The sequence below is a fragment of the Ursus arctos genome, unplaced genomic scaffold (assembly GCF_023065955.2).
Source record: "Ursus arctos isolate Adak ecotype North America unplaced genomic scaffold, UrsArc2.0 scaffold_31, whole genome shotgun sequence".
Lineage (NCBI taxonomy): Eukaryota > Metazoa > Chordata > Mammalia > Carnivora > Ursidae > Ursus > Ursus arctos.
This window is the reverse complement of record NW_026622997.1, coordinates 4,285,983-4,313,292: the sequence shown is the minus strand read 5'-3', so window position 1 is coordinate 4,313,292 and position 27,310 is coordinate 4,285,983. Positions and strand designations below refer to the sequence as shown.

The window sequence follows — 27,310 nt, the reverse complement described above, 5'->3', positions numbered from 1 at the left end:
CCCGCAGGTGCATCTCCCGGCGAGCCCTCCCAGGTCTGGCGGAGAACGAAGCGGCACGCCACGAAGGACCGCCAAGGGCGCGGAAGAGGGCGCTGCTCCGCGTCGCCGCCGCTTTCAGTCCGCGTCCCCGCGGCCCCGGCGCGGCCCCGCCGCCGCCTCGCTCCTCCCGCCGCCCCGACCCTTGCACTCGGGCGCGCGCTCGCTTGCCTGCTTCCTGCCGCCTCCTCCCGGGCCATGGCGACCTGTCTGCGGCTGCGGAGCTGCCGGGCCCCGCGCCTCCCGCCGGCGCCTGCGGGCCGCGGCCTGCGCCCCCGCTGTTCAGTGCCCGCCGCGCCCGCGCTCGGCTCGGCGCAGCCCCGCCGCTCTGCCGGGGGCCTGGCGGGCCTGTCCGCGGCGCTGCTGCGCACAGACGGCTTCGTGGGCGGCCGCTGGCTCCCGGCCGCCGCCGTCTTCCCCGTGCACGACCCGGCCAGCGGCGCCGAGCTGGGCTTGGTGGCCGACTGCGGGGTGCCCGAGACCCGCGCCGCGGTGCGCGCCGCCTACGAGGCCTTCTGCAGCTGGAAGGGCGTCTCGGCCAAGGTGAGCGCGTCGGGGCTGCCGGGGTTGCCCCATAGAGAAACCAGCCGCGTCACCTCCCCCTCCCCGATTCACTGGGATTCACCAGGCAGAAAGTCATAGAAACAAGGACAGAGGTGATCCGCAAATAAGTTTGGAGCGTCGGTTTTGTCCCAAGCACTGTATCAGGGGCTAGGGACAGGCACCGCCTCCAGACTGAAGTTGTCCTGTAAGGGAGGCAGAAGCTATACGTTTAGCATGAAATTACGGGCGAGGAGAGGCTGTGGTGAGCAGGTGGAGGGGCCTGACCATGCAGGGCAGATGGGCGCACAGGTGGCTCTGCCTGGCCGCTGCAGTCTTAACACAGGAAGGCTAGTCGGGAAGTCGGGCCTTGTGCAGGGGCTTTCGGCCTTCATAGACATTGCTGTTAACATCTCCTTGGCTTGTAGATGGCCGTCGGCGTACAACCTTCCCTCTGTACCTTTTGGTGTCCTAACCTCTTCTCCTGAAGACACCAATCATACTGGATTAAGACCCACATCTGCTGCCACAGTTAACCTTAACCTCTTTCAAGACCCTGTTCGGAGATACGGGGCGTTAGGACTTCAACCTAAGAATGGAGGGTGGGGGTGGGGCACCATCCTGCCTACACACCTGGGTAGCCTCATTGAGGACAAGAACTGCAAAGATTAAAGGAGGGGAGGGAATTCGGCTGGAGCCAAATTCCTGAGTCAGGAGCATGCCTGACCCATTTGTAGAACAGGCAGGCGGCCAGGGAGGCTCTGGAGGCCGTAGTAACAGGGGAGGAGGGGCTGGATCCAGGGTGGGGGTGTAGCCATCCTAAGGACTGGGGTTTTACCTTGAGGGAGGTGGGGCACCATTCCAGGTTCAAGCAGAGCTGTGATCAGGTTTGCGTTTGGAAAGGGTACCCTGGCCCCAGCCCGGAGAACAGGCTGAAGGAGGGGCCTGTTAGGGGGCTGCTGGCAGTGACTGAGGTGAGAGAGGATGGCGGCTTGAACCAGGGTGCTTTGCAGAGGGGTCTGCTGTGACCGGAGAGTCAGCTGAAGTCCCTGGTGATGTTGGGGTGCCGGAGACAGAGGGGTCAGCCAAGACCCCAGGGCTTCCAGTCAGAGCAACAGGAAGGAAGAAGTAACCACCAGCTGAGATGGGGAACGGGGAGAGAAACTGGGGGTGTTACAGGAGTCTGGAAAGCTCTTCCGGCCCAGTCTTGGCTTCAGGGGTTGTTCGGAGTCCCAGGGCTGGTGCCGGGACGGCTCACGGACACGGTCAGCTTAGGGTCACAGCACCCACCTCACATCCATGCCCCTGGAACGTGAACGCAGCGCCAGCTTGTCCTGCAGGAGCTGGAGTCTTCTCAGAGAACCTTCCTTCTTGGAAGGACGTGTGGAGCGTCTTGCTGAGGAAGTGGGGGGTGCTCAGCTTTCCCAAGGAAGGCAGGTCCACCTCTGCAGCGAGGAGAGCTGGGCTGTAAGGCAGCTCCTCCAGTAGGGATGGCAGCCCTGACCCACCCCTTGACCCACCCCTCTTGCCCCCAGGCCCGTCTCTCCACCCTGCCCCCAGCTGTTTTCTGTTGCTTCCCTAGGCCCATTCACGTCTCGCCTCCCCCCTCCCCCATCCTCCGGGTCTAGTGTGCCAGTTGCTTCTGCCATTGAGCCGGTCAGAACGCACAGCCTTCCACTGTCCTCCCTTCCTTGAACTGGGGCATGGGCCCCTACGCCTTGGCTTACCTTTCCCGGTGACATCCCGGAGGCATGGCCTCCCGTTTTTCTTTTCACGTGTTTTAGGACCTCCTGTTTCCCACCTTGTGAACTTCTGGAGGATTTCAGGGGAAACGGGAGCTGAATACTTACACTCTGTGAGCTAATGCATTAGTTAACTGTGGCTGTTGTCACAAATTAACACCAGCTTAGTGACTACGACAACACAACACAAATTTATTCTCTTACTGTTCTGGCGGCCAGAAGTCCCAAATGTGTCGGCAGCTCTGTGCTCCTTCTGGAATTGCCAGGGGCTTCTTTCCCTTCCCAGCGTCTAGAGGCTGTTGCCTCCCTTCAGCCTCTGCTGCCGGTATCAGCTTGTCTGACGTGGACCCTCCTGCCTGCCTCCCTCTTAAGTGATCCGGTGATTCCATTGGGCCCACCTGGAAGATTCAGGCGGCCATCCTGGCCCCGGGATCCTTCACGTACTCTCATCTGCAAAATCCCTTTGCTGTGTGAGGGAACGGATTCACAGGTTCCAGGCATTAGGAGGAGCCGTCTCTGAGGCCGTGAGGGCGCCTGCCACAGCTGAGTACTGTGCTGGAGGCTTGCCAGGTGCTTTATCTGGTGCTTTCAGTGGCTCTGAGGTCGAGACTTACCTGGGATCCGGATGAGGAGTGTGGCGGAGGCTTCGAGTCCGCCATCCAGCACGCATCCCTGCTCAGCTGGGACTCAGCCCCGTGCACCGTGAGCCTCCCTGCTGAGTCCTGTGTGCTCACACAGCTCCTCACGAGGACTCTGGGAGTTTCCTGGAGTTGCTGGCACGAGGTTTGAACAACAGAAACATCTCTGCAGGCTCGAAATCCCAAGTCAAGGGCTGGTTCCTTCCGAGGGCTCTGAGGGACGGATCTGTCCCAGACCTCTGTCCTTGACGTGTAGGTGGCTGTCTTTTCCCTGTGTGCCCCCCCCATTTCGTCTTCCCTCTGTGCATTCCTGTTTCTGCATCCCAGGTCCCCCTTTTTGCAAGGATCCCCCCTTTTATATGTTGGAGTAAGGCACACCCTAATTTTAGATTAACAAAACTTTAAAAAAGTTTTAAGTTTATTAAAAATTGAACTTCAGGGGCGCCTGGGTGGCTCAGTCGTTAAGCGTCTGCCTTCGGCTCAGGGCGTGATGGGGCTCCTCCGCTGGGAGCCTGCTTCTTCCTCTCCCACTCCCCCTGTTTGTGTTCCCTCTCTCGCTGGCTGTCTCTATCTCTGTCAAATAAATAAAATCCTTAAAAAAAATTGAACTTCATTGTAACTTGTGCGCCTTGGTCACATCTGTAAAGACCCTGTCTGTCACTGTCTGATGGACTGAGGGCTGGAACTGCAGCATGTCTATTTGGGGCAGACACCATTAACCCATGACACGGGCCGTGCATCCGAGGGTGGCCCGTTGCCTCCCCTGGTCTCCGGTGTTCTGCCTGGACGTCGTGTTTTCCGCCAGCAAGCCGAATCTACTTTGCATTCCCGCAGTTCTCACGCTGTTCTGTGTTCTCCTCTCATCCTCTCTCAGGCAAAGCGTGGGCTCTGTGTGGAGCAGGCCCTGGGCTCAGATCTCTGATTTCTCTCTCCAGGCCAGCCCCCTAGAGCTTAGTCTTCTGTCTCTCCCCCAGAATAAGCAGTGGCCTGGATCATCAGATTCCTCCCTGGTCATGCACCGAGTGAGGAAGGAGCCAGAGCTGTGTGGTGAAGTTACTTGTCTTGTGCTTTTTGACAGAAATCTTTTTCTCTTTTACAACTTATGACTCAGTATACCCCTTTAGACTCACCTTGAAATGGAACCTTCCTTATTGCTTATCAAAGAAAGGTCTGCACACCTGAAACTAACATAATGTTACATATATGTCACTTATGCCTCCGTTTAAAAAAGAAGACCAGTCAGTGTGCGAGAGCGTGAGATGCTCGGGGAGACACACAGCAACCGCTGGAGGACATTGAGGGTTATTTTGTATTTCTATTGCTCTTTTTCTTTCCTTCCCAGGAGAGGAGTTCATTACTTCGGAAATGGTACGACTTAATGATACAAAATAAGGATGACCTTGCCAAGATAATTACAGCGGAAAGTGTAAGTTCAGGGCCCTAACTTGCTCCCCTAAGAAACTGTCCCGGAATGCTCAGGCTCCAGCCCGGGCCAGCCTGCAGCTAAAGAAAGTGGGAATCCCGTGCCTAACGGTCAGATATCAACTAATTATTGTGCCAGGCCTCACCTTTGCTAGAACAGTTTGTATGTTCTACCCTTGAATAATACACGGGAAACACGGATGGAGCCAGAGCTCATGCTACTAAGAGAAATAAGTCATTCAGAGGAAGACAGATACCGCATGATTTCATTCCTACGTGGGATTTAAGAAACAAAACAAACAAAAAGAGAGACAGCTTCTGACATACGGGGAACAGATTGGTGGTTGCCAGAGGGGAGGTGGGGGTGGGTGGGGGAATAGTAATAATAATAATAATATTGGAGAAACAGATTTTTAGTGGAACTATGTGAATAATGATTTCCCCCATTCCACATTTTCTCTCTGATTGGTGTGGTTGACTTTTTTCACACCTTGTCTGTACATTTAAGAACGTGCCAGAAGTTTCTCCGTAGCTGTAATAAAGGCTTTACAGCAGGGTCCCCACACTGAGGAGATGTCAGAAGGAGAAACAAGTGAGAAGTCGCCCTTCTGGCTTCGGGGATGCAGACAGATTGTGGTCTGGGCTTCTGTCCCCACCTGTCCTTCTGCTTTCTAGGACTCCTGCTGGGTCACGCATTTCTCAACAGCCTTCGGGGTTTTGTAATGGGAGAGTGTCTGCTCCTCGGGCAGCCTGGCAGAGTCACATTTTGTTGTGAGAAGGCAGTGAATGTGTTCTTTTCTGAATCAGGGGAAGCCACTGAAGGAGGCGCAGGGGGAAGTTGTCTATTCCGCCCTTTTCCTGGAGTGGTTTTCAGAGGAAGCCCGCCGCATCTACGGAGACGTCATCTACACCCCCGCACGAGACCGGCGGGCCCTGGTCCTCAAGCAGCCCGTTGGGGTGGCTGCAGTCATCACCCCGGTACGAGGATGGGCAGGATGGGCGAGGTCCCGGGTAGGAGTCGGAGCCGGGACTGGGATGACACCTCCTTCTTCCTTGTGAGGAGGTGTGCTCCCCCCGTGGGCTCCGCCCCCTTCCTGTTTCCCGGTTCCTGTGCGGCAGGCACCGCAGGTGTGTTTCCTGGTTCTGCGCGATGCCCAGGTGTGCGTGGTGATGGGCGTGCCTGTGTTGTAACGCCTGCGGAGGCCGGGCGGCCCACGGCAGGACCCAGGGCTTTTCTGACGGGGCACAAAGGCTTCTTCTAGGCGGTGCCTAGCACGTCGGAAAAGATCTTTCTTTTCTTTTTAAGACTGAAGATATGACACATTTAATGTGCCATGGTGTGGGGCAAATTTTATGCTTAATTTCTGATTATCATCAACAGCAAAGTGTTCGTGTGCTGACCAGCAGGCACTGGGCTGGGGTCTGCAGGTGAAGAGGTTTCCAGATACAGTATTGTGTCTGCCTGGGGGGAGCTGCGGCCCACTGGGGGCATCCGTCGCTCTCCCGGGGACCAGCCTTGCCTGGCTACCGTCCACGACGTCCCACATCAATCCGCTAGGGTGCCAGCTGCTCTCAAGACTGCCGATCTGTCCTGGCTCAGTAGAGGTGCAGCCAGACCCCCCCTAGCCCAGCCTGACTAGGTGTGACTCAAAGCTCACTGCTGACGAGCTGCGTGGGCTGGGGCAAGTTACTTAGCTGCTCTCAGTTTCCCCAAAGTAATGTCCTCATTATTCCCCAGTGTAATAATACCTCAGTGGGTTGGGATGAGGATTTCATTCATTATAATTTAAAAGTGCTTCCTAGCACAGAATAAGCACTAGACAAGGATTTGTCAAAATTAAAAAAAAAAAAAAATACTGTTAATATGGATGTGGAGATATCTACAAATATCTATCCATAAATAGAAGGAAGTCATAAATCATCTGCCATTTTCAGAATTACCTTGGCTAGTATTTTCTCCCAAAGGGTCAGCGAACTTTGGCTTTCTGGCCTGATCCAGCCTGCTGTCTATATTTGTAAATAAAGTTTTATTGGGACCCAGCCATGCCCATTCCTGTACACACTGTCTGTGGCTGCGTCCACGCTGGAACCATGGAGTCGTTGGGGCAGAAACCGTACATCCCACAGAGTCTACATATTTACCATCTGGCCCTTTATAGGAAGTTTGCCAACTCCCGGTGTGGGTAATCTTGTACTGTTTCAAATTCTGGCACGGTTTCCTGTCTTTATGGGCCTTTGCCCCAGAGTCCCTCGAGTGGACAGGTGACAGGTGTTCTGAGAGCTCACCTGAGCAGGAGCCAGAGCACCGCTTTGAGAGTCAGATTGGGCAATGGAATTTGTTGACTGACGTCCTGACCTGCCTTGAACTGTGGGGCAGTCCACCCTGTCTCATACTTTCTCTGCTCTTCTGACCCCAGTGGAATTTCCCCAGTGCCATGATCACCCGGAAGGTGGGGGCCGCCCTGGCAGCTGGCTGCACCGTGGTGGTGAAACCCGCCGAACACACACCCTTCTCTGCCCTGGCCCTGGCCGAGGTGAGCACCCCCCCCGCCCTGTGTTTGTGCACAGCTGACAAAGTCCAAGTGGGGATTATTTATCCAGGGCAGAAAGAAGCCGATCCGAAGCCACCTTCTTTGGCTGCATCTCATGGTGGTTGAGTTGTGTTTTAATTTACTAGCAATTATTTTAAGTCAGATATTTTATTTTTTTAAGTAGGCTCCACACCCAACGTGGAGCCCAACGCGGGGCTCGAACTCACGACCAAGATATCAAGACCTGAGCCAAGATCAAGAGTCATATGCTCAACCGACTGAGCCCCCCAGGTGCCCCTAGGTCAGACATTTTAGAAAAAAACAATGGATGGGGATTTCCTGACATCTGTAGACAATGTATATTTTAAGCTGCCCTAAAAATGGCATCTGTCCGTCACTTTTATTAAGTAGGCAGGCAGACGACTAAAATGTGGGCATTTCTCACATTTAAGGAATCTCTTCTTTACCTCTCCCTCCTCCAGTTCAATCGACATTCAGTCAGGTGTCCCCATTCTTCTGTCTGAAACCCTCCGGTGGCTTCTCATGTCCCTCAGAGTGAAGCCCAGACTTCCTGCAGTGGCCTCCAAGGCCCTATGAGATGCCCCCCCCCCCCAAACCCCAGTACCCCCCAGCCCTTACCTTACCTGTCACTCTGAAACCCCGTACCCCTCAGCTCCATCCACTCTGGCCCCTGCCGTGCCTCAGACAGGATCAGGCTCACCCCGACTCAGCTCGACACCTGCCTTTTCTTCTTCCAGAAAGTTCCTCCTCAGGCAGGCCCAAATGCCACCTTTCCAGGGAGGCCCCACTGGCCACCCTTTTGGAAAATCACAGCCTCAGACTCCCGTGCTCCTGATCCCTTCTCTGCTTTGTTCTTCTTCCTGTAGCGCTCCGTGCCCCTGACATCGCCTGCTATCTCGCACTAGCACGTAAGCTCCGCGGAGACTTTGGTCTGTTCTGTTCACTGCTGAATGCCAGAGCCTCCTGCGGTGCCTGGACCCAAGAGGCCCTCAGGAAATGTTTGCAGCAGGGAGGGCTTCCGTGCCCTGAGAGCCAGCCTGAGTGTGGGGTCAGTTTCTGGCCTCATTACCTCCATCCTTCCTGGGCCGGGACCTCCCCCTCCTTTGGGTCCCTGCGCTGCTGTCTTTGGCCCTGTGGTCAGCTGGAGAAGCTTCCAGAAGGCAGTGGCCGTGTTTGCTGTTCTGGGATCTCGGGGACCGGGTGCGGCTCCAGACCCGGTGACTAGAAGCTCCTGTCCTTCAGGGTACTTCCCCCAACGGCACCTTATTTCAGAGACAAACTGGACAGTTTAGTCCTATGGAAACGTTAACCAAATGGAAGGCTTCTTTTGGCAGAGCTGTTTTAGTTTTCCTTGAAATGATTCTTAAATCTGTGCAACGTGTAAGTGAACTTATTACTAGACCTCTCAGGCGTAGAGTTAGCGGTGTGCTTCCCACAAATTCCAGTGTTCAGAGCCGGTACCGATCTATGACCAGCAGACCACCCCTGGTTACGAAATGTATTTGGAAACACACATCTGTGTTGATCAGAAAGGCTTAGGGCCAAGTTTTTAAAAACCCGTATAAATCTCTTCCAGACTTCGTCAGACTTCAGTTTGGTCTCCTTGTGTCCGTTTGTCAGGAGGCACACGCGGCCAGTTTTCTCTGTTGTCATGACGTTGGCAGGGCTACTGGTCAATGCTGTTCATTTATTTATTTATTTAATTTTTTAAAGGATTTTATTTTTAAGTCATGTCTATACCCAACGTGGGGCTCAAACTCACAACCCTGAGATCAAGAATCACACGCTCTTCCGACTGAGTCACCCAGGCGCCCCTGCTTTTCATTTCTGAAATTAGTTTTTCCTCATATTTCTAATTCTTCCCTGTGTTCCCTTATCTCATTTCCAGAATTTCTCCAGTTCTGATTCATGTTGTTCTTTTGTATCTTGATACAGTTTTTTTCCTTCATAGTAAGTTACCCTTTGATCTGTTCTGTGGGCACGTCTTCCTGGGATGCTTTTGTTGTCCACGAGGATGCCGTCTCTCTTTATTCTCTGATTTTCTTTTCACAATGTTGTATGGGATTTGATTTGGGTATTTTTCGTGGCATTTACTTAATTTTTATATGAAGTTAGTTTTCCTAAACTTGTAGCAGGAGGCCTGGCTCTCCAGCTTCATGGAGTGTCTTTTGTTTCCTCGCTCTGAGATTTCCTGGCCCCAGTCCCTTCCCCGCTGGAACCGAGCCTGCTCCTCCTTTATCGCACGGTTTCCCGGCTGTTCCTCCACGCCCTTCGTCCTCACTGCAGAGGCTCTGCTGTCCTGCTGTTGCACTGGGCAGTCGCAGGGCTGTTCCAGGCCGGCCTGCCCCACGCTCCAGGGGCACCTGTGCGCTGCGTGGGGTTCTCTGGGATCCCTCCATCAGCTTCCTTCGGCGGCTTCTCCTGCAGGTGCCGATGCTCCCAGCTGTCACTGGTGTGTCCGCACCCGCTGGTCCGGCAAAAAAGCAAGTTGCCAAACCCTCCGTTTTCCGAAACTTCAGAGGGAGAGCTGCCTGGCTCCTTACCTCAGTGGTGTGGCCTGTGTGTTTGCTGGAGACGGTGGTCTCTGAAGGGGATACCCGGGCAGTCAGACCTTAAGTCAGCCATGCAGTGTCGTGAAAGACAGCTGCCCCGGGCTCATGCTACATCCAGTCTTGTAAATGTTGTCTCCGGGTCTCTGATGCTTCGGTTGGGCTCTGTCATTGCCCTCTCTGTTTTTACGAGGGGATTCTGCTGTTCCCGCCATCTCCCCAGAATCCCCAGTCAGATTTGTGCAGTGTTCATTGTTAAAGAGATTCAGGAGTTATCCTAATTCCAGATAAGCCAGATCCAAAGAGGGCCGCTGTGGAAGGAGCGTAGGTTTCCGGCCCAGGCAGTGGTGGGTCAGCGTGCTCGCTCCGTTCCTCCCTGGTGTGCGGCATGGACACGACCGCCCCCCCCCCAGGCCTCCTGTTCCTCACCACTGCCCTGGGGGGGTCCCCCGCTGGAAGGCCTGCCCCCACACAGGAGGTGCCCCGAGAGTGCCCCTCCACCCTTTCCCTTTGGTTCTTCTACAGGTGAACCCAAAACTTCTGGAACTCTTCCCTGATTTTTCTTGGGAAAGAAATCCAAGGTTCTTTGTTTGTTTTTTATTTAAACAAAGTGACATTAAAAATTAAATAAATTTAAATAAGTTAAAAGAAAGTGGCATTAAAACTCATGCTATAAAATATTTAAATGTGTGACAACGCGTTTTAGATCCCTTTCGCATGAGTAAGGGTTTGATTTCAGTTCCAAACGTATTCTTATTCTGTCCCCAAAATCAGCTTAGTTTTTTTTTTCCCCCATTACATTTAGGATTAACATATCTACTGTTTTTCTGTTTTTCCAGTTTGATCATTTGCTGCCCCCTGTTTGCTGTTTCTCTCTGTAGCTTGCAAACCAGGCTGGAATTCCCCCAGGCGTGTACAATGTTGTTCCCTGCTCTAGAAAGAAGGCGAAGGAAGTAGGGGAAACGCTTTGTACGGATCCGCTGGTGTCCAAAATATCCTTTACTGGCTCCACAGCGACTGGGAAGGTACGTGACTTAAGTCTCAGAGAAAAGAGACATCAGTCTAATGTTTTCTCTCTATAGAGTATGAAAATACCAGTTCATGTTGATCACCCGTCTTAGGGAGATGTGCACTGGAGGGGTCAGAGGTCTGTGGGATAAGGTAACGTCTGGTCACCGTCGGAGACATTTTGGGTGCGTCTCTTACCGTGACAATACCGAGGCATTGGGGTGGCCAGAGTTCCCGATATTTGCTGCACGTGAAGTGGCTGAAAGCTCCCAGTTGTGTCTCCTCAGTTCTGGAATGCATGTTCCTTTCATAATCTAGAATTAAAGGTTTCAGAAACACACAAATGATGTTCAAATGGACGTCTTAGAACTGAACCAAAATTGTATTTAGTATAAAGGTACAGAAATAGAAAGGTCTTTTTGTTTCCTTAAAAAGCTTTATAATTGTGCATTGAGCTAGCAATTCTATTTCTACAAATATATTCTGAGAGAATAATTGCAGTGTTATTTTGAATAGCAAAGAATTGAAAACCTAAATTTTCCACAGATGGGGGCTGAATAAATATATAGAACAGCTATGCAATGGAATTTTATGCAGGCTTCTAAAGGAATGTTCTAGAAACACGTGCTACCATGAGAGAATCTTCACGTTATAGTGTTACCCTGAAGGAAGAAGGAAGAAGGTGTTATGAACGTGTTAAGATGTTCCAGATATGTAGTTAATTGGGAAGATAAAGCAGGTTATAAAACTGTATAAACCTACCATTCTGTTTTCTTAAAAAAAAAAAAAAAAAAGTACATCCGTATGAACCTGTGTGTGTGGCCAAATTCTGGATCAAAATACTTTAAAATTTTATTGGTGGTAAGCTAAGGGTGTGGGATTCTAGGTGATTTTATTATCTTCCCTATATTATGATTAAGCCTATTATATAATTTTTGATAGGTAATACACTTACATGGTTCAAGAAGCAAGACAGTATAAACATGCTTACATTCAGGGGCGCCTGAGTAGCTCAGTTGTTAAGCGTCTGCCTTTGGCTCAGGGCGTGATCCCAGGGTCCTGGGATCGAGCCCCACGTCAGGCTCCGTGCTTCTTCCTCTCCCACTCCCCCTGCTTGTGTTCCCTCTCTCACTGCCTCTGTCTCTGTCAAATAAATAAATAATCTTTAAAAAAAAAAAAACCCCAAACCAAAAAAAACATGCTTACGTTCAGAAGGCTCAGCCCTGCCCCTGACTCCCTCCCTCCTGTCCATAACTACTTTTAATTTCTTGTAACCTTCCCACTGTGTCTTTATCATATACAAACACATGTCCTTATTTCCTCCTGTTCTCACGAAAACTGTCATCCCAGAGACCCTGCTGTGCACCTGGCTCTTCCCTGCTGGGTCGGTGTTTGAAACGAAGGCCTACCAGTGCGGGTAGCTGGGCAGTCGGGTGGCTGGGTGGTCATCTTCACCCAGCGCTCACAGCGTCTGTCCTCCGCCCGCAGATACTGCTGCATCACGCCGCAGGCTCGGTGAAAAGGGTCTCCATGGAGCTGGGCGGCCACGCCCCCTTCATCGTCTTTGACAGCGCCAACGTGGACCAGGCTGTAGCAGGGGCCATGGCGTCCAAATTCAGGAACTCTGGACAGGTGAGTCCTGCAGCGTAGGACTGTGTGTGTGTGTGTTTTACGAAGGTCTTACCACCTAACTCACCCCCGGGAAGGAAACTTGTAGGTTCCTTCCATCATTCTCTCTTTACTCACTTTCAGCCAATATTTAGTGAGGGCCCTCTTTGCCAGCGACTGTTCTGAGTTCAGAGGGTCCAAAGGGAAATAAGGTGTAATCCTTGGCTTTGAGGAATTTCCTGAACAGCAGATGTTTTTTAATCAGATTGTTCTCTTCATCTTCCTACTCTTTGAATCTGGTTATTTTCATAGTTTTCCCTCATTGGGATTTTCTCTACCAAACAAGGTAAAATCATCTCCTCAGACACAAAACAGCCCAAACACCTAGGGTCTGAGGCCCACAGTCTTAAGGAAAAGAAGGTAGGAAATGTTGAGACTGTTCTTGAAAAACTCAAAATGCCATTGCCTGAGTCTCACTGTCCCTGAGACGGAGGTGGCTTGATAGGCACACGGAACAGTGTGCCCGGGGGTGTCCAGGTTGTCATCGGGAGAGTGGCGGCTCGAGTTCACACCTCCGTAGGAAATCCTGGCTGAGCACATCTGGCATGACCTTCAAAGTGACCTGATAGAGACCTCGCCTCTTACAGATGAGGAAAGGGAACTCTGGAGAGACTGGCTGACTTGAAGTCCTAGATCTTGGATCGCAGTCCAGACTCAGTGGGCTGAGGGTCCCGTCTCCCAGTTTCTCTCCAAGCTGTTGCCAGGAACCTGGCTTCTTACAAAATATTCTTAAGTACTTTGTCTCAGAGTACCATCAATAAGTGGTTTTAAACGCATTCCAGAGACAGAATAAAAACTCCTGAAAGGTTATATTGTGAAAAAAAAGGTGAAATGTTATGTAGTACTCCGTATCAAGTAGTTTTCATCCTTGTATTGACCTTCAGTAATTAATTCTTCCCCTTTCATATAACCTTAAATAAGCTTGGTTGTTTCAGAAATACCTGTGTTTCCTTTTAGGAACATAAAATGCTAATGGGTGTAACCTTCAGAGTCACACTCATAAAGCTACAACTTTGAGGTATGTTGCTTGAAGCCAATAAAAATGCATAGGACACAAAATTATATCTATATCTGTATGTTTCTATTTACCTATAGTTTCTATTAGAAAAATACACGATTAAGAAAAAAGACAAGAAGAAAATCTGTCAGTGATAACGGCATTTCCTATAATATGGTTATATCTGATAACTCAAAAATGCTAGGTCTAGGAGCGCCCGGGTGGCTCGTTTCGTTGAGTGGCCAGCTCTTGATTTCAGCTCAGGTCATGATCTCAGGCTCCTGGGATCGAGTCCCATGTCGGACTCTGTGCTCAGCAGGGAGTCCGCTTGAGGATTTTTTTTCTCTCTCCCTCTGTCTCTCCCCCTGCTCACACACACTCTCTCTCTAAAGTAAATACATCTTCAAATATATATATATAGGTTTAATTAGAAGAAAAATAAACAAGGGTCTTTTCAATAATTTAGGCTGACATGGAAGAATGGTCTTGTGCCCACGTTCAGTGTCAGATTCAGCCAAACACTGAACAGTGTAATTAATAAGCTAATGGGTAGAAGTCAGCCTCTGACCGCCTTCCACCTCCTGCCCCTGCTCCGTGGCTGCGGCCTCACTGCCTCCATGCAGTTACCGGTTTGCTGTGCTCTTCTTTCCCTTCCCCGTTTGTTTCCTAGTGGCTTACTTAAGCCATTGGAAACAGCTTGGGTCAGGTGGCTGACTTTCTCGCCGAGATACTTGTGCCTGCTTACTTGTCTGACCACAGTGCGTGGCAGACACGCAGAAGGTCGGAGAGGAAAGCACACTCACTCAGTGTGTTCATCTTCAGGGCCCCGCCCCCTTGGAATGTGGCGGGCTGGACACAGGGCGAGACCCACCTGGGGAAGTGTTTTCATATTCAGAGACGGAGCAGCAGTCACGTGTTTATTGGTTGGGTCAACAGCTTCTGCCTAACTGTCCTGTGAATCTGGTTGTTTTTTGTTTTTTTTTTTTCATGTCTAGACTTGCGTTTGCTCGAACCGTTTCTTGGTGCAAAGGGGGATCCACGATTCCTTCGTGAAGAAATTTGCTGAGGCAATTAAAACAAAGCTGCGTGTGGGTAATGGATTTGAAGAGAGGACTACTCAAGGCCCATTAATTGATGAAAAGGCGGTAGAAAAGGTAAGTCTGTTTGATTTGTTTTGTTGAAGTAAATTTCATGGTTTCGATATCAAAGGCTTAACTAGCAGAAAACACTTTGTAAGGTGCCCGGCAGGACTGCTTTGGAAACAATGGAAAAATCAGGGAAAAGTGAATTTCTGCCCATACGTATAAATCAAGTGGCATCATCTGGCCATAAGCTTTCCCGGTTTTGTTATCGCACTGAGTGCCCGTGAGGTCTGTCACTTTAGATCTTCTATTGCCCTCCCTAAATTTTCTCTGAGAGTGGTGATAATTCTATCCCCGACCGCCTCAGGAATTAGGATCCTGAAAGACAAAGTTCTTTGATTTTTTGAGCACCCAAAAGGGAAGGAAGAGTGGTTTTGTTTCTGAAATCATATATGTTTCAGCTGAAATGCTGGCTTCCATTGACCAAAAGTAAAACAAAACAAAAAAACCCTTTCAGAAGAATCCTTGACAAAAGCATCCTGGTAGGGAGATACGGAATAGCAGAAGCCACGCCCAGGATTTCCAGATGGCGGGAAGGGGAAATTGCTTTTTTTAATTAATTAATTAATTAATTTTTTAAAAGGTTTTATTTATTTATTCATTCGACAGAAATAGAGACAGCCAGCGAGAGAGGGAACACAAGCAGGGGGAGTGGGAGAGGAAGAAGCAGGCTCATAGCAGAGGAGCCCGATGTGGGGCTCGATCCCACAACGCTGGGATCATGCCCTGAGCCGAAGGCAGACGCTTAACCGCTGTGCCACCCAGGCGCCCCGGGAAATTGCTTTTAGGAAGGATCTCTTTGTTCATAGAAAGTCACAGTCTAGATAGACCACTAGCTAAGTGAGACTTTTGTCCTCTTGTTTTAAAACATAATCCTTTTTAATGAAGAAGATGTGGTATATATACAATGGAATGTTAAAAAAGAATGAAATCTTGCATTTGCAATAACATGGATGGATCTAGAGAGTATAATGTGAAGTACGTCAGTCAGAGAAAGACAGATACCATATGATTCCACTCATGTCTCATGCGGAATTTAAGAAACAAAGAAAAACACAACAAAAAAATCAGACCCTTAGCTAGAGAGAACTAGCTGGTGGTCAGCAGAGGGGAGAAGTAGCTGAAGGGGATGAGGAGAGCACTGATGGCGATGTGTACTGAGTAACGTGCAGACTTGTGCCCCTGAAACCAAGGTGGCACTGCATGTCAGCCGTACCGGAACTGAATAAATAAAGGGGGAAAAAAGCGTAACCCTTTTTAGAGTTGCTTACAAGGAACTTTCTTATAATATGAACATCCAAAACAAAAAACAAAGCAAAAAACATACACATCCAGTGTGTTCCTTAGATAAGTCTCTCCTGGTGGGAAGGATTTTAGTGGAGTCATTTAAAGCAGACAGAAGTTGGAGGCTGGATTGTGTGTGGGGAAAGAAGGGTGACACAGCCAGCCTCCTGGGTGTCACCTGAGGAACCAAAATTAAATTAGGGCCAGGTCAGCACCCAGCTGGAATGCACAGTCTGCCTGCTGTTCATGGGCCGCCTGAGGACCAAGCCCCCCAGGGCTGCCTGGATTCAGTGGGCAGTCAGGTCAGCTGAACCCACGTCTGTGGCCTCGGCCAGTGGGAGTGAAGGGAAGCATCGTGGTTTGACAGAACTCTGTAGTTACTGCCTCGACATTGCCCTCACAGAGGACATGCATTAAAGTGTCCTTTGGTACCACCAGCACTTTTGAGGGGACTTTGGACCCTGTGACTTGATCGGCCAGGGGAGACCATTTGGGTCTGTACTAGCTGTGGTTCAGGGCCCAGAGGGCTGGTTCTCAACCCACTCTGTGCCTTTCACAGCTACAGATGCCTGGGGCCTACCCTAGGAGATTGGGTGTGAGTAGGGCCTCGGCACCGGTATATTTTTTTTTTCTTTTTTAAGTGCCCCAGCTCTTGGTAATTTGGCAGCCTGGGAGACCACTGTCCTAGAGATTTTGTTATTTTTGCCAAAGTGAAGTGCAAACATTGCCCTCTAGAGGGCGCTGTTTCCTAGCACCTCAAGCAAGGACAGGTGGAGGGTTTCCTTTTTTGGAGGGTTTAGAGAAACCACCTCCTCTGAAAAAATCCATTGTGTTGGCTTTAGTACACATACAGTCACAGGGTAAATTCCAGGGAAGAAAACTGCACATGACATTTAATATGACCAGAAAAGGGCAGAGTATATATTCTATTTGGGGGCAAAGAAGTGGGCCTTGTTAAATATGTTAAATGTAATTATTTGCAGAGATATTAATCATAGGAAGTAAGCCATTGTGGCTGATGGGGATTTGTTGCAGACACTGGACTCTGCACACGGTAGGGGCAAGGGTTTAAAGAGGGTGGGTCTGGATGGTAGAATGCGCCCAAGCCTGTATTTACCTTTCCTGAAGTCCCATAGAATATTCTGCTGAGAATGGGAGGAGTGGGGACGGCTTCAGTGAACCAAAGGTCATGGAGAACTTCTGAAGGCAGAAGGGATGGCGTTAACAGAAAAGTCAGTGCAGACAAGGTGTGCCCAGGGGAAGCCTGCAGAGGAAGTGGGTGCCATTTTTTAGGGTGGGCTTATCTAGAAGTGGCTGGGGCAGTAAGAATGGGAGTAGGGGAGACATAGTGCCACTGGTTATACTTTTGCACGGTTTTCTGGGTCATTCCTACACCACTCCTCCTCGCAAGCACCACCGGTACACGTAGGACAGTAGAAGCGTCTGCTCTGGGCAGGAAATACAGCAGCCAACCCAGGTGGGCTCCAGCTTCAAGAATGAGGGTGTGCCGGAGTCGGACTTCCCTGCCTTTGCCCCTTGGGGAAGGGGGCTGTCCTTAAAGTGAAGCCTGTCAAATCAGAATAAACCCAAGCATGCTGTTGTCCCTCTTGTTCAGGAGAGAGACTGGAAACTGGAAAGGTCACCGATGTCACCCACTTAAATGAACCAACCCAGTCCTTCGTGAGGAAGGTGAACAACCAGGAATCGTGACACCTTTAGGGCAAACCCTCAGCACGTAAGAGGAACAGTCGACCCTCAAGGAAGAAGATGAGTTTGGGGACAGAAAGGAATTTTCTGAGAATCAAACAGCGTTCTCCATGTGTTTTGAGCAGATAATGCATCTACAAAACAAAAGCAGGTTCTGTGAAAATGAGGCAATGAGAACGAGAAGTTTCTAGAAATTAAACGCATGATGGTCAAATCTTTTTAAAAAATCAGTAGATGAAGATGGAAGACAAAGTCAAGGAGTGCTCTTAGAATTTCAAGCAAAGGACAGATGAAAACTATGACAGAAATTTTAAAAGAAATCAATTAATCTGAGGCGAGGGGATATCCATTTTAGCGACAGGCGCTCCAGAAAGAACTGAGAGGGAAGCAGTAGCATTATCAAATAAATAACATGAAAACTAAGAGCCAGGGGAAACGATTCTTCAGATGGAAAGACTTTATCAGCCACCTAGTGGAATGAAAGGAAAAAACCCCAGATACATTCTGCTAAAACATTGGAATGTCAGCAACATAGAACAAGGTCCTAAACGCTTCCAGAGACGGGGGGCGGGGGGGGACAGCTGCCCACCAAGGAGTGAGAACTATCTTTGAACATGACTTTCATCAACACTAGAAATAGAGATGTGTACTCAGAGTTCTGAAGCGAAATGATTAGATCACCATTCCGTCACCAGCCAACACAAGACAAGACATCAGACAGGCATTGTCGGAAAACTCAGGAAATACGCATTTTCAGGGTCCCTCCTCAAAACAACCACTTGACGAGAATGTAATAGAACAGAATGAAAGCCAAGAGGACAACATGGCGCCCAGGAACCTGGAGCTAACTCAAGAGTGCAAAGAACAACTCCCAGGAACACTGCAGAGTGTCAGGCCCAGAAGGACGTCAGGCCATACTAGACCCTTCAGCAAATCATAGGATCAAACAGTGGAAAATCTAAGAGCAGGGGAGGGTGGCATTGCACATGCCACGTGCCCTCTTCCTGCCTCTGTGTCTCTGCATATTTGTTTTTTTCTACCTGGAAGGAAGCAGGGCACATCGTTCTCAACCTATTTTTTTAAAAAAGAAAGAAAACCGTTTTCTGCAGATTTAACATTCTAAGAGATTGTATCATCTCCACAGTGTCTTCAAGCCAGCTTTCCCGGGCTCCTCTTTTTCTCTTCACGCAGGTAGAGAAACACGTGAGTGATGCGATTTCCAAAGGGGCCACCGTTGTGACCGGCGGGAAGCGACACCAACTTGGAAGAAATTTCTTTGAGCCCACCCTGCTCAGCAATGTCACCAGGGACATGCTCTGTTCTCATGAAGAGACGTTTGGGCCTCTGGCGCCAGTTATCAAGTAAGATCGTGGCTGGTGGGAAGACGGGAGGGGATTAGGGTGGAAGAAGGACACCTGGAGAAGAACGCAGTTTGAGGCTGTTTCGAGGCCCTGGGGGTGGGAGGGTGGGCTGCAGAGACAGGGCTGTGTTGTGTCAGCCAACATCGTTCTAAAAAAAATGTGTTTTTATCATTGCCTATTTAGACCCCTAAATTCACCAGATTCTTTCCTTTGCCTGCTTACGTCTTGCTTTTGGCTGAAGTCCATTTTCTTCTCAGCGGAGCACATCCTCGAAGAGTTCTTTCAAGGGAGTCAGTGGGAAGTGAACTTGCTGGGTTCTTAGGTGACGTTTTATCTCACTTTCAGAGGTCAGTAATAATTCACCTGGATAGAATTCTAGGTTTGGCTGTGAAGTGCTGTGAAGACAGCACTAATTGTCTACTTATTTCCGGGGTTGTTACTGAGAAAGCTGGTGTCTGGCTTTTGCTCCGTTTTCTCTTGGAAGCTGTTAGGATTTCTCACGGTCTTCGACATTCTGAAGTCTCACTGCTGGGGCCCATCAGGAGCACCTCCAGACTGCGGTCCTAACGTCTTCCTTTAATATCCGAGGTGTCTGTCTAGCCCTGGGAAATCCTTGGTCATTGTTTCTCCAGATATTTCTCTCCCCTCCATTCTTTAACGGCCTTCTAGGAGGTCTGTGATAGTGACACGTCCGCGTCACCCCCGTTTCTCTTCACGCCTGTTCATTGCACGTCTTCATCCATGCCCGATGCCTCCTGAGACACTCGGTCCCTCCACCTGCCAGCCGAGGCATCCGTTCCTCAGATACGCTCCTTCGTTACTCTGACATCCCTGATGTCTCCAGTTCGTCCTTCCCAGTAATGGATTCTTCCTGCTTCAGTATTCTCCCTTATGTTGCTGGGGATGCTTATCCGCGTCTTCCATTTTATTCTGTTCCTCTGTTTCCGCTTCCCATGGTGTGGGTTGTTCTGTGCGTCATCCTTCTCCCCCTCAGAGCCTCAGGTGTCGTGTTGTTTTCTCTGTGAACTCGTGACTGGTAGTGTCTGCCTTGGAGTTGGGGTAAAAAGCTTAGACCTTAGTCTGGGCTGCTTCTGATACATTTGAGCCTCAGGAAGGAAGCCTCTAGTATGAAAATCCAGTCTCCACACGACTGCCCGTGCCCCAGGTATTTTTGGGTTCCTGGGGTATTTTGTGGTTACCTCTGGAGTAACGAGAGGGGTTCGAGGGAAGAGGCCTCTGGTTCATGCTGTTGTCTACACTCGTTTGGGGTGACTCACCAGGCCAGCTGGGCTCGAGCTCTGCCTGGGCCCCACTACCCTGAGCTGGCCCTGCTGCTTTTCTGCCTATAGCCACGTACCAGGTCCAGGGACCCAGGGCTGTAGGCAACGGCACCTGAATTTGCAGGCACAGTGGGGGAGGTGCAGCCCTTCCCCCCTCCCCCCGCAGGCTCCTTAGCGCTCCTGCCCTTCCCACCTCTCCATGGGTGGCCCCTAAGTCTCTACCACTTGAGGCCATCATGCCCTCAGGATGCAGCCACCTTCTTCGCCTCCAGAAGCGTCTTGTGTTTTTGGTGTTAGTTGCTGAATGAGGGTTTTTATGCTACGATTCTCCTTCTCTCTCCTCCAGTGTCTCCAGCGCCAGGTTCCCAGGGAAAGCTGGCCCCTGGTGCTACCCGCACCACCTTGTCTGGGACGGAAGTCTTCTTATCATATACCTTCCTGGCCTTGTTACCATCTTGCCAATGAAGTTTACATATTAATCCACCACTGGGGAAATGGACCATTTGAAGAACTTCCATCTTCTTTGTCTTAATAAAATTTTTTTTTACCTAGAATGTGAACTTGACATTTTCAAGGAGCCTGGAGGAAGCGGTCAGTGGTGAGGAATGCAGGCTTTGGAGTTGAACTGGGTGTAGATTCAGGCTTTGCTGCTTCCTACCTGCGTAGCCTTGGACGAATTCAGTTCTATGAGTCCCGGGGTCCTTGCTTCTCGGAATAGTGACACGGTTCAGTTATGTGATGGGCGTAAAGCACTTAGCACGGTGCCTGATAGCTTTATGGTGGTTGTTCCGTAACTAGAGAGTTAGGTCGGGGATGGGGACAAGCTGTTCCCAGCGAGCGCTGGTCTTGCCATACCTGTCCTCCAGGCACAGAGTGGTGGGAGCACAGCTCCAGAGTTGGCAGGAAGGTGAGGATCCTCAGGGATGCCACAGTCGGTGATGCGATGACCATTTCTGACAGGGGTGGGAACATCAGCCGTGCACCATTAGTCTGTTCTCCAGCGGGCAGAACAGCCTGCTGTCTGTCTTCAGGTCTACGAGTCTAGGAGACACCGCTGCTCGTCCTCAGGACAAGCGATCCTCCTGGGGCTCCTCCTTGATCCCCCAGAGCGGTCTTCTCTCCCCCACTTGCTCTTGTATGGACGGGGGGGCAAGGCGACCCCGCAGGCTCTGCCTGGCGCCATCAGAGAGATGGCCAGCGCCCACTGCCAGCAGGTCTCTGGACTTCAGAAGGGGGGGCGCTGCGAGCCCTCCACCCCAGAAGATGCGTCTCAGATCTTGTTCCAGAAATAAAGTGATAAAGCTGGGAGGGACTGCACAGGGCTTTGGAACGACCATGCCTCATTTCCAGCAGGAGCGGGCCTGCAGCGCTGCCCGCGCAGACCCCCGGCCCTGGCCTCCTCTGGATGTGTTTCTACCACATTATGCCCGCTCCTCAAGTGGCTGCTGACTGTTACACAGTCCCCGTAGGGTAGCAGAGCAGCCGTCCTTTCTGAAGGTCCTTGGTTGGACATTCTGGAGGCGCTGTGTTTCCCTGCGGCCAGCCTGCTTGCTCTTGGAAGACAGGAGCCAGCGTGTGTGGGGCGGTGGGCCGTTTTCTTCTGTACCCTGTCCTGGGGTCTTGGTGCAAAGCTGCCATGTTCCCTTTGCCATTATGCGAGAAACCCGTCGGGAGAGAAGACAGCTGGCCCCCCTCACTGCCCCCTGCAGATCCTGCTGACCACGCATTTCCCTTCGGCAGGTTCGACACAGAGGAGGAGGCCGTGGCGATCGCTAATGCGGCCGACGTGGGGCTGGCAGGTAGGCGTCCTTGCTCGGCACGATGCTCACCATTTCTCAAGCTGGTGCTGGGCTAGCCTTTGAAACGTCACCCTGGGTCTTGAGAAGGATTCGCCGTTGGGGTGTGTGTTTTGTTACTTTCCGGGGCACAGGTGGGTTCGTGCAAGTTCACGGTCTGCTGCCTGGTCCTTCTGCCTTGGGGAGCTCCCTGGCGAGAGCGGAGGGAGCTCAGGAGAAGAGGTGGGGCAGGTTGTGGGTGGAAAGTCACACATCCCACAAGTCCCATGTGCTCAGAGGCTGGATGCCTGCAAATCCCAAGTCTTTTTTCTTCCACTCTACCTGGCTCCAGGCAGCCTGAACCTGACTGAGGACAGCAGCAGAGCGTCAGGGACGGTGAACGAGGCAATGGGCATGTGTGCAGACAGCCTGAGTGGCCACTGTCCTTTTAGTTTGGAGATGGTCAGGGCGGCCGCAACATGTGCCCCGTTATCCTGACATCATTAGATGTGCACACATGCACCCAACAAATCGATGTTCAGGGTCCACAGTGAGGGGGGTGCTGAGGAAGATACGAAGACAGAGCTATGGCTCCGCAGAAGCTGCTTCTCCAGGTGTAGGAGAAATATTTATAACAAGAGGAAGGACGTGCATACCGTGGAGGCCCTTCCCCCACGCCGCCTACAGAGTTATCCTAAGGCTTGGGTGAGAGGTGTGTAGGAGAGCCTCTGGGACGCCACTCCGTGCTCCTTCCCTTTGTGATGGGACGAGGGGAACTGTACCCTGCATTAGGTCATCAGTGATGGGCGGCATTCTGATTATGCAGAGATGGGAGGAGAGAGATTCTGGGCGGAAGGGACCAAGGGAGTTAAGGAAGTAAGAAAGGACAAGGACAGTTTGGTCGCGGGGTTTGGGGAGGATGGTTGGTGATTGGTGTGATGGAAGGTAATGCTGAAAATGTTGCCCGAGTCCACACTGGGGAGGGTTTAAGTACCCAGAAGAATTTAACCTTATTTTGTAAACAGCAAGGAGTCATCAGAAGGGTGGGGCAAATGTAGCACAAGGACAGTCCCACAGAGGTGTCAGGTGTGCGGGAGAGACTGGGCAAGGGAAGGCAGGATCTGGGGAGGTTATGCTGCGGTCCTGGTGTGGGGGGGGGAAGCAAGCCCCGTGAGACTGGAACAGAAGCAGAACGATGATGTCCTGTGGGTCTGAGATGAAAACACAGACAGGACCAGCTTGGAGGGATGAGACAGACAGGGGTGGGAGCAGGGAGGATTCCAGCCCCATGACGAGACACACAGTTGCCAGAGGCGTCCTTGGCTTTAGACGTGATGTCTTTAGCGACTGTCCTACATGCCACGTGTGTCCCTTATCCCCATGACAGGTTATTTCTACTCTCAAGACCCGGCGCAGATCTGGAGGGTAGCAGAGCGGCTGGAGGTCGGCATGGTCGGCGTCAACGAAGGACTGATCTCCTCTGTGGAGTGCCCTTTCGGTGGCGTGAAGCAGTCTGGCCTCGGGCGAGAGGGCTCCAAGTATGGCATTGATGAGTATCTGGAACTCAAATACGTGTGTTTCGGAGGCTTGTAGGGTTCGTTAGTTCTTTAGAAAATAAAAAAGGAAGCTTACCTGCATATATGGGGACATGCCATCCATTATTTTAAGTGAGCGTATAGGTTATTGGAATTAGGAATTTTTAGAAACTCATCCCGTGCTCACAATCTCTAGCAGAAGTGAATCCCACCCCTCCCCTCACCTGACTAGGGACCAGTAGATGCCACGTGCCTGTGGCTGCAGACTCCCCGGGAACCAGGACTGTGTTCACGGAGCAGAGCCCCGGGACCCCAGCACGGCCCCATGTGCCTCAGAGCACGCCGCCGCGTGAGGCCACGGGGGTCCTGTCGCAAAGGCTCCGACACTGCCTGGGCGGCACAGCCATCTGTCCTGCGGCTCCGAGCTCCGACCAGAGGCCTGCAGGGAGCAGCCCTGAACACGACGGGCAGGCTGGCCAGGGGTGGACACACCACCCCGGCGATCTGCCTGCTCGCCGACGCAGACCCTGCTGCGTGTTCAGCGGTGTTGCCACATGGGCTGAAGGGGCACTTCTGCCTTTTTCTGGACCTTTTTAGGTTTATTTATTTTTTGGTAGTCTACACCCAACATGGGGCTCGAACTCAGGACCCTGAGATCAAGAGTTGCGTGCTCCCCCGACTGAGCCAGCCAGGCGGCCCTGGACCATTTTTTAAGTTGAAGGCTTCATCATCCTAAATTTACTCCTTAAAGATGATGTTTTCATTTCTGTCCTGCGTTCCATTTCACTTTGTTTCCTTGAGGAAACGAGCCCACGCATAAAGCACAGCCCCTCCCCTTGTGAGCTGGCGGAAGGGAAGGTGCACACAGGAAGGCACGGCTCGGCGGCTCCTTCCCCCCCAGTAGCTTTGTTCCCATAGACGTGCCATTCAGCACCCCCGTTCCTCCCGCAGACTGGAGATTCCGTGTATGCCTTACTGGCTCGACGGGCTGTTGTGAGCCTGGCAGAAAGTGAAATATTTGCCCAAAAAAAGAAAATTTGGCGTAAGTACAGGAGCCATTAATATTAGTAACAGCCCAGCCCCCCTTGGCCATCCAGCTGTGGCTTTGCCAAGATGAGGACGGCTGGTGCCCACCTGCTCTCGTACCTGAGACGAAGTGGCTGTCACCGCAGCCCGCTCTTCCTGTCCTCACGGGGCGCTGCTCCTTCGCCTCTAGAAGAACTAACGTCTCACCACAGTGATCCCGAGAGGAAAGCAAATTTCCATAACTGCCGATCCACCTAGTGGAAGAGGCACAAGGCCTTGAATGTCAGGCACCCTTTATCCAATAAGAGTTTTTACAGTTCATTATTTAAAACAAAAAGGACCAGTGTTTCCTATCACTTTGAAAGAGGAACCCTGATTCAGAAAATTCTAGGCTTTTCTGGACAGGTCTTCCATCCGTACTCAGACTCTGAGGAGAAGGAATTGAGGCTGTTCGTGGCTGAGCAGAAATGAAGCTCTTTCCTTTCCCACTCCCTGTTGTGTGTGGAATCCACGGACATTCCATGCTTATTCTGGGTAGTGGAAGGAGAACCTGAGGGCAGGCGTGCTGGAGGGGCAGTTCCTACCACCCCCTGGTACTTAGCATCCTTCCCTGCACCCCCGGGGGAGCCAAGGTTAAGTCACTAACAGTCTGGAATGCCCCTGGGCACAGAGGAAGTCACCTCTGGTCCTGGAGCTACTTTTATGAGCCTGCATCGTACCAGCTGTAGCCCGATACCCACAGAAGAAACAAGCTGACGTCCACCTCCCGGTAACATGTCTCACCCACACCCCGTCAGGAATCACATATGCAGCATATCGACAGTTTGTTTCTTTCTGTTTTTATAGTTTTAGGTGGTTTTCTATGACTTTCTAATTACTTAAGATTTGGATGTGTCCATCTGTTTTAACAATAAAGATGCTGTAACATTGGTAAAAGTCTGGAACGCTGATGCTGGGAGGTGTTAGGAGAATACGTTCACATACGTGGGTAACTTTGTAAGCCAGTGGATTCCTTGGCTGGGTGGCAGATTTGAGTTTTCTTGTATATTTGGCTCAACGGGTACATAAACTAAGGTCCAGAAACTCATTGCAATGTCTTTGATTAATTTTGTATTTAAAATGACTTGAGGGGGCGCCTGGGTGGCACAACGGTTGGGCGTCTGCCTTCGGCTCAGGGCGTGATCCCGGCGTTACGGGATCGAGCCCCACATCAGGCTCCTCCGCTGGGAGCCTGCTTCTTCCTCTCCCACTCCCCCTGCTTGTGTTCCCTCTCTCGCTGGCTGTCTCTATCTCTGTTAAATAAATAAATAAAATCTTTAAAAAAAAAAATAAAATGAGAAGGAAAAAGGTTACTGTTTAGTAAAACTGTTCTGGGTTGTGGAAAGAAAGAAAGGTGTCTCTAACTGAACATTTTGGGGGGTTATTTTTCAGTAAGGTAATCCTGTGTGATGAAGGTAGCCAGGGGTTGGCAAACGATAGCTCACAAGCCAAATCTGGCCCGCCCCCCGTTTCTGTATAACCCAGAGCTAAGCATGGTTTTGTATTTCCAAATGATGGGGGGGAAATCAAAGGGATAATATTTCATAACACAAAATTACAGGAAATCCAGATTTCAGATTCCATCAATGAAACTATTGAAATACAACCATGCCCATTCATTTAACATTGGATCCATGGCTACTTTCTTGGCAGAGTTGAGTACCGGCAACACAGACCGACAGTATGGCCTGCAAAGCCTATGATATTGACTCTGACTGCTTACAGAAAGTTTGCCAACGCCTGATCTAGAGATACTGATGCTGAGGGAGATACTGATCTTCCTGCATTTATCAGGCATTATTTTATTTCATTGAACACCTGTGTGAAAAGTACTTTTCTAGGGGCCTTGCTCCAACAAGTTCTCACCATGAACTTGCCAGCAATGATCATATAACTCAGATGAAATTACCTGGATAACAGGAGTGTGTTGGCCTAGAGAAAACTTCTCAATTTACTTTCCCCAGCTAGGCAGGGATTCGCATTGAAACAGCTTATCTGCATCTGTTGTATTTATCCCTTTGGTTTTCAAACACGATTTTATGTCGTGTTGTTTTCTTTTCTCCTTTATGCTTATGAAAGACTCCATGAAAATAAACATAAGTACAGTGCAAATAAATCTGATTTTACTGTTATACTCTTAACTTTAGATTGTGCCACATGCCTGCCTTCCCAGAAGGCTGGAACCCAGGGTTTTAATTATTCATATGCAGCTATGTTAGACAGCATTTTACTTGAATAATATTTATGCTGTGATTTTGTGTGTGTGTGCTATATTTTGTAGGGTAAAACTTGGGAATAAGTGTAGTGCAAAGTGTGGAAACATTTTGCTTTTTAAACGTGCACATAACTCATTTGTCCAGTTTTGATAATTGTGTACGGGTATCAGTGTCTTGTCAGCAGAGTTGTGGGTGTGTGTTGTAATTAATAAATGTTGCATTAACAGAATTTCCTGTTTCTGTGTTAAGGTTTCTGGTGTGGTTTTCTCCTTTCTAGTTCATCATTTTAGTGTATATTAGATATTATTAGACCAGTTCAGACATGTATGAAGAATAGCAGAATATGCCATCCCAAAATATGCTGCTTTGGTGTAATAATTATTATGAGATGAAGATGTCTAAAAGAAGCAGATACCAGAAAAGCTCTCTGCCTTCCCCCTATTTTCTTAAAAGCAGAACCTAAGTTTACATAGGTGCCTCTGCCCCTGCAGTAGGAAAGATAAAGGTTGATCCCCAGAGACAACTCTAGACCCTGTCAGCCTGGAGAGGGCACCAAAGGAATCTACATAACAGATTTTACCAACCTGCTTTTGTCTCTGCCCTTGAAAGCCTACAACTGCTTTTCTCTATCCTGTCATTTATCCACAAATGTGTTGCTCTTTGCTGAGAATGCTATGTAAGCCAGAGTTTTAGTCCACCTCTTTGAGTTCCTCATTCTTCCCTGGGTCTCTCCCATGTATACATGAGGCCTACATATTAATAAGCTTCTGTTTTTTCTCTTTTTCCTCTAGCT

At 50.3% G+C, this 27,310-nt stretch overlaps 2 protein-coding genes across 3 annotated transcripts in view; one reads left to right on the top strand and one right to left on the bottom strand.

Annotated features, from left to right (window-relative positions):
* GPLD1 (glycosylphosphatidylinositol specific phospholipase D1) overlaps window positions 1-2,754 on the bottom strand; it is a 62,787-nt gene extending 60,033 nt beyond the window's left edge. Inside the window, exons 1-2 of one of the 2 annotated variants that reach the window (XM_044388681.3) lie at window positions 2,523-2,754; window positions 1,867-2,021 (exon numbers count right to left, since the gene is read on the bottom strand). In XM_044388681.3, the coding sequence (XP_044244616.2) occupies window positions 1,867-1,877 (11 nt within the window). In that variant the 5' untranslated portion in view covers window positions 1,878-2,021; window positions 2,523-2,754. Of the gene's footprint in view, window positions 1-1,866; window positions 2,041-2,522 lie in introns of those variants that run through there. The other variant, XM_057305075.1, reaches the window with a different exon arrangement.
* Window positions 205-26,746, top strand: ALDH5A1 (aldehyde dehydrogenase 5 family member A1). The gene is made up of 10 exons (XM_026511276.4): window positions 205-579; window positions 4,299-4,382; window positions 5,186-5,356; window positions 6,796-6,912; window positions 10,361-10,504; window positions 11,976-12,119; window positions 14,148-14,306; window positions 18,477-18,646; window positions 21,667-21,725; window positions 23,089-26,746. Exons 1-10 carry the CDS (start codon window positions 235-237, stop codon window positions 23,292-23,294), a joined length of 1,599 nt encoding a protein of 532 aa, XP_026367061.1. The 5' UTR covers window positions 205-234; the 3' UTR covers window positions 23,295-26,746.
* The last annotated feature ends 564 nt before the right edge of the window (window positions 26,747-27,310 follow it).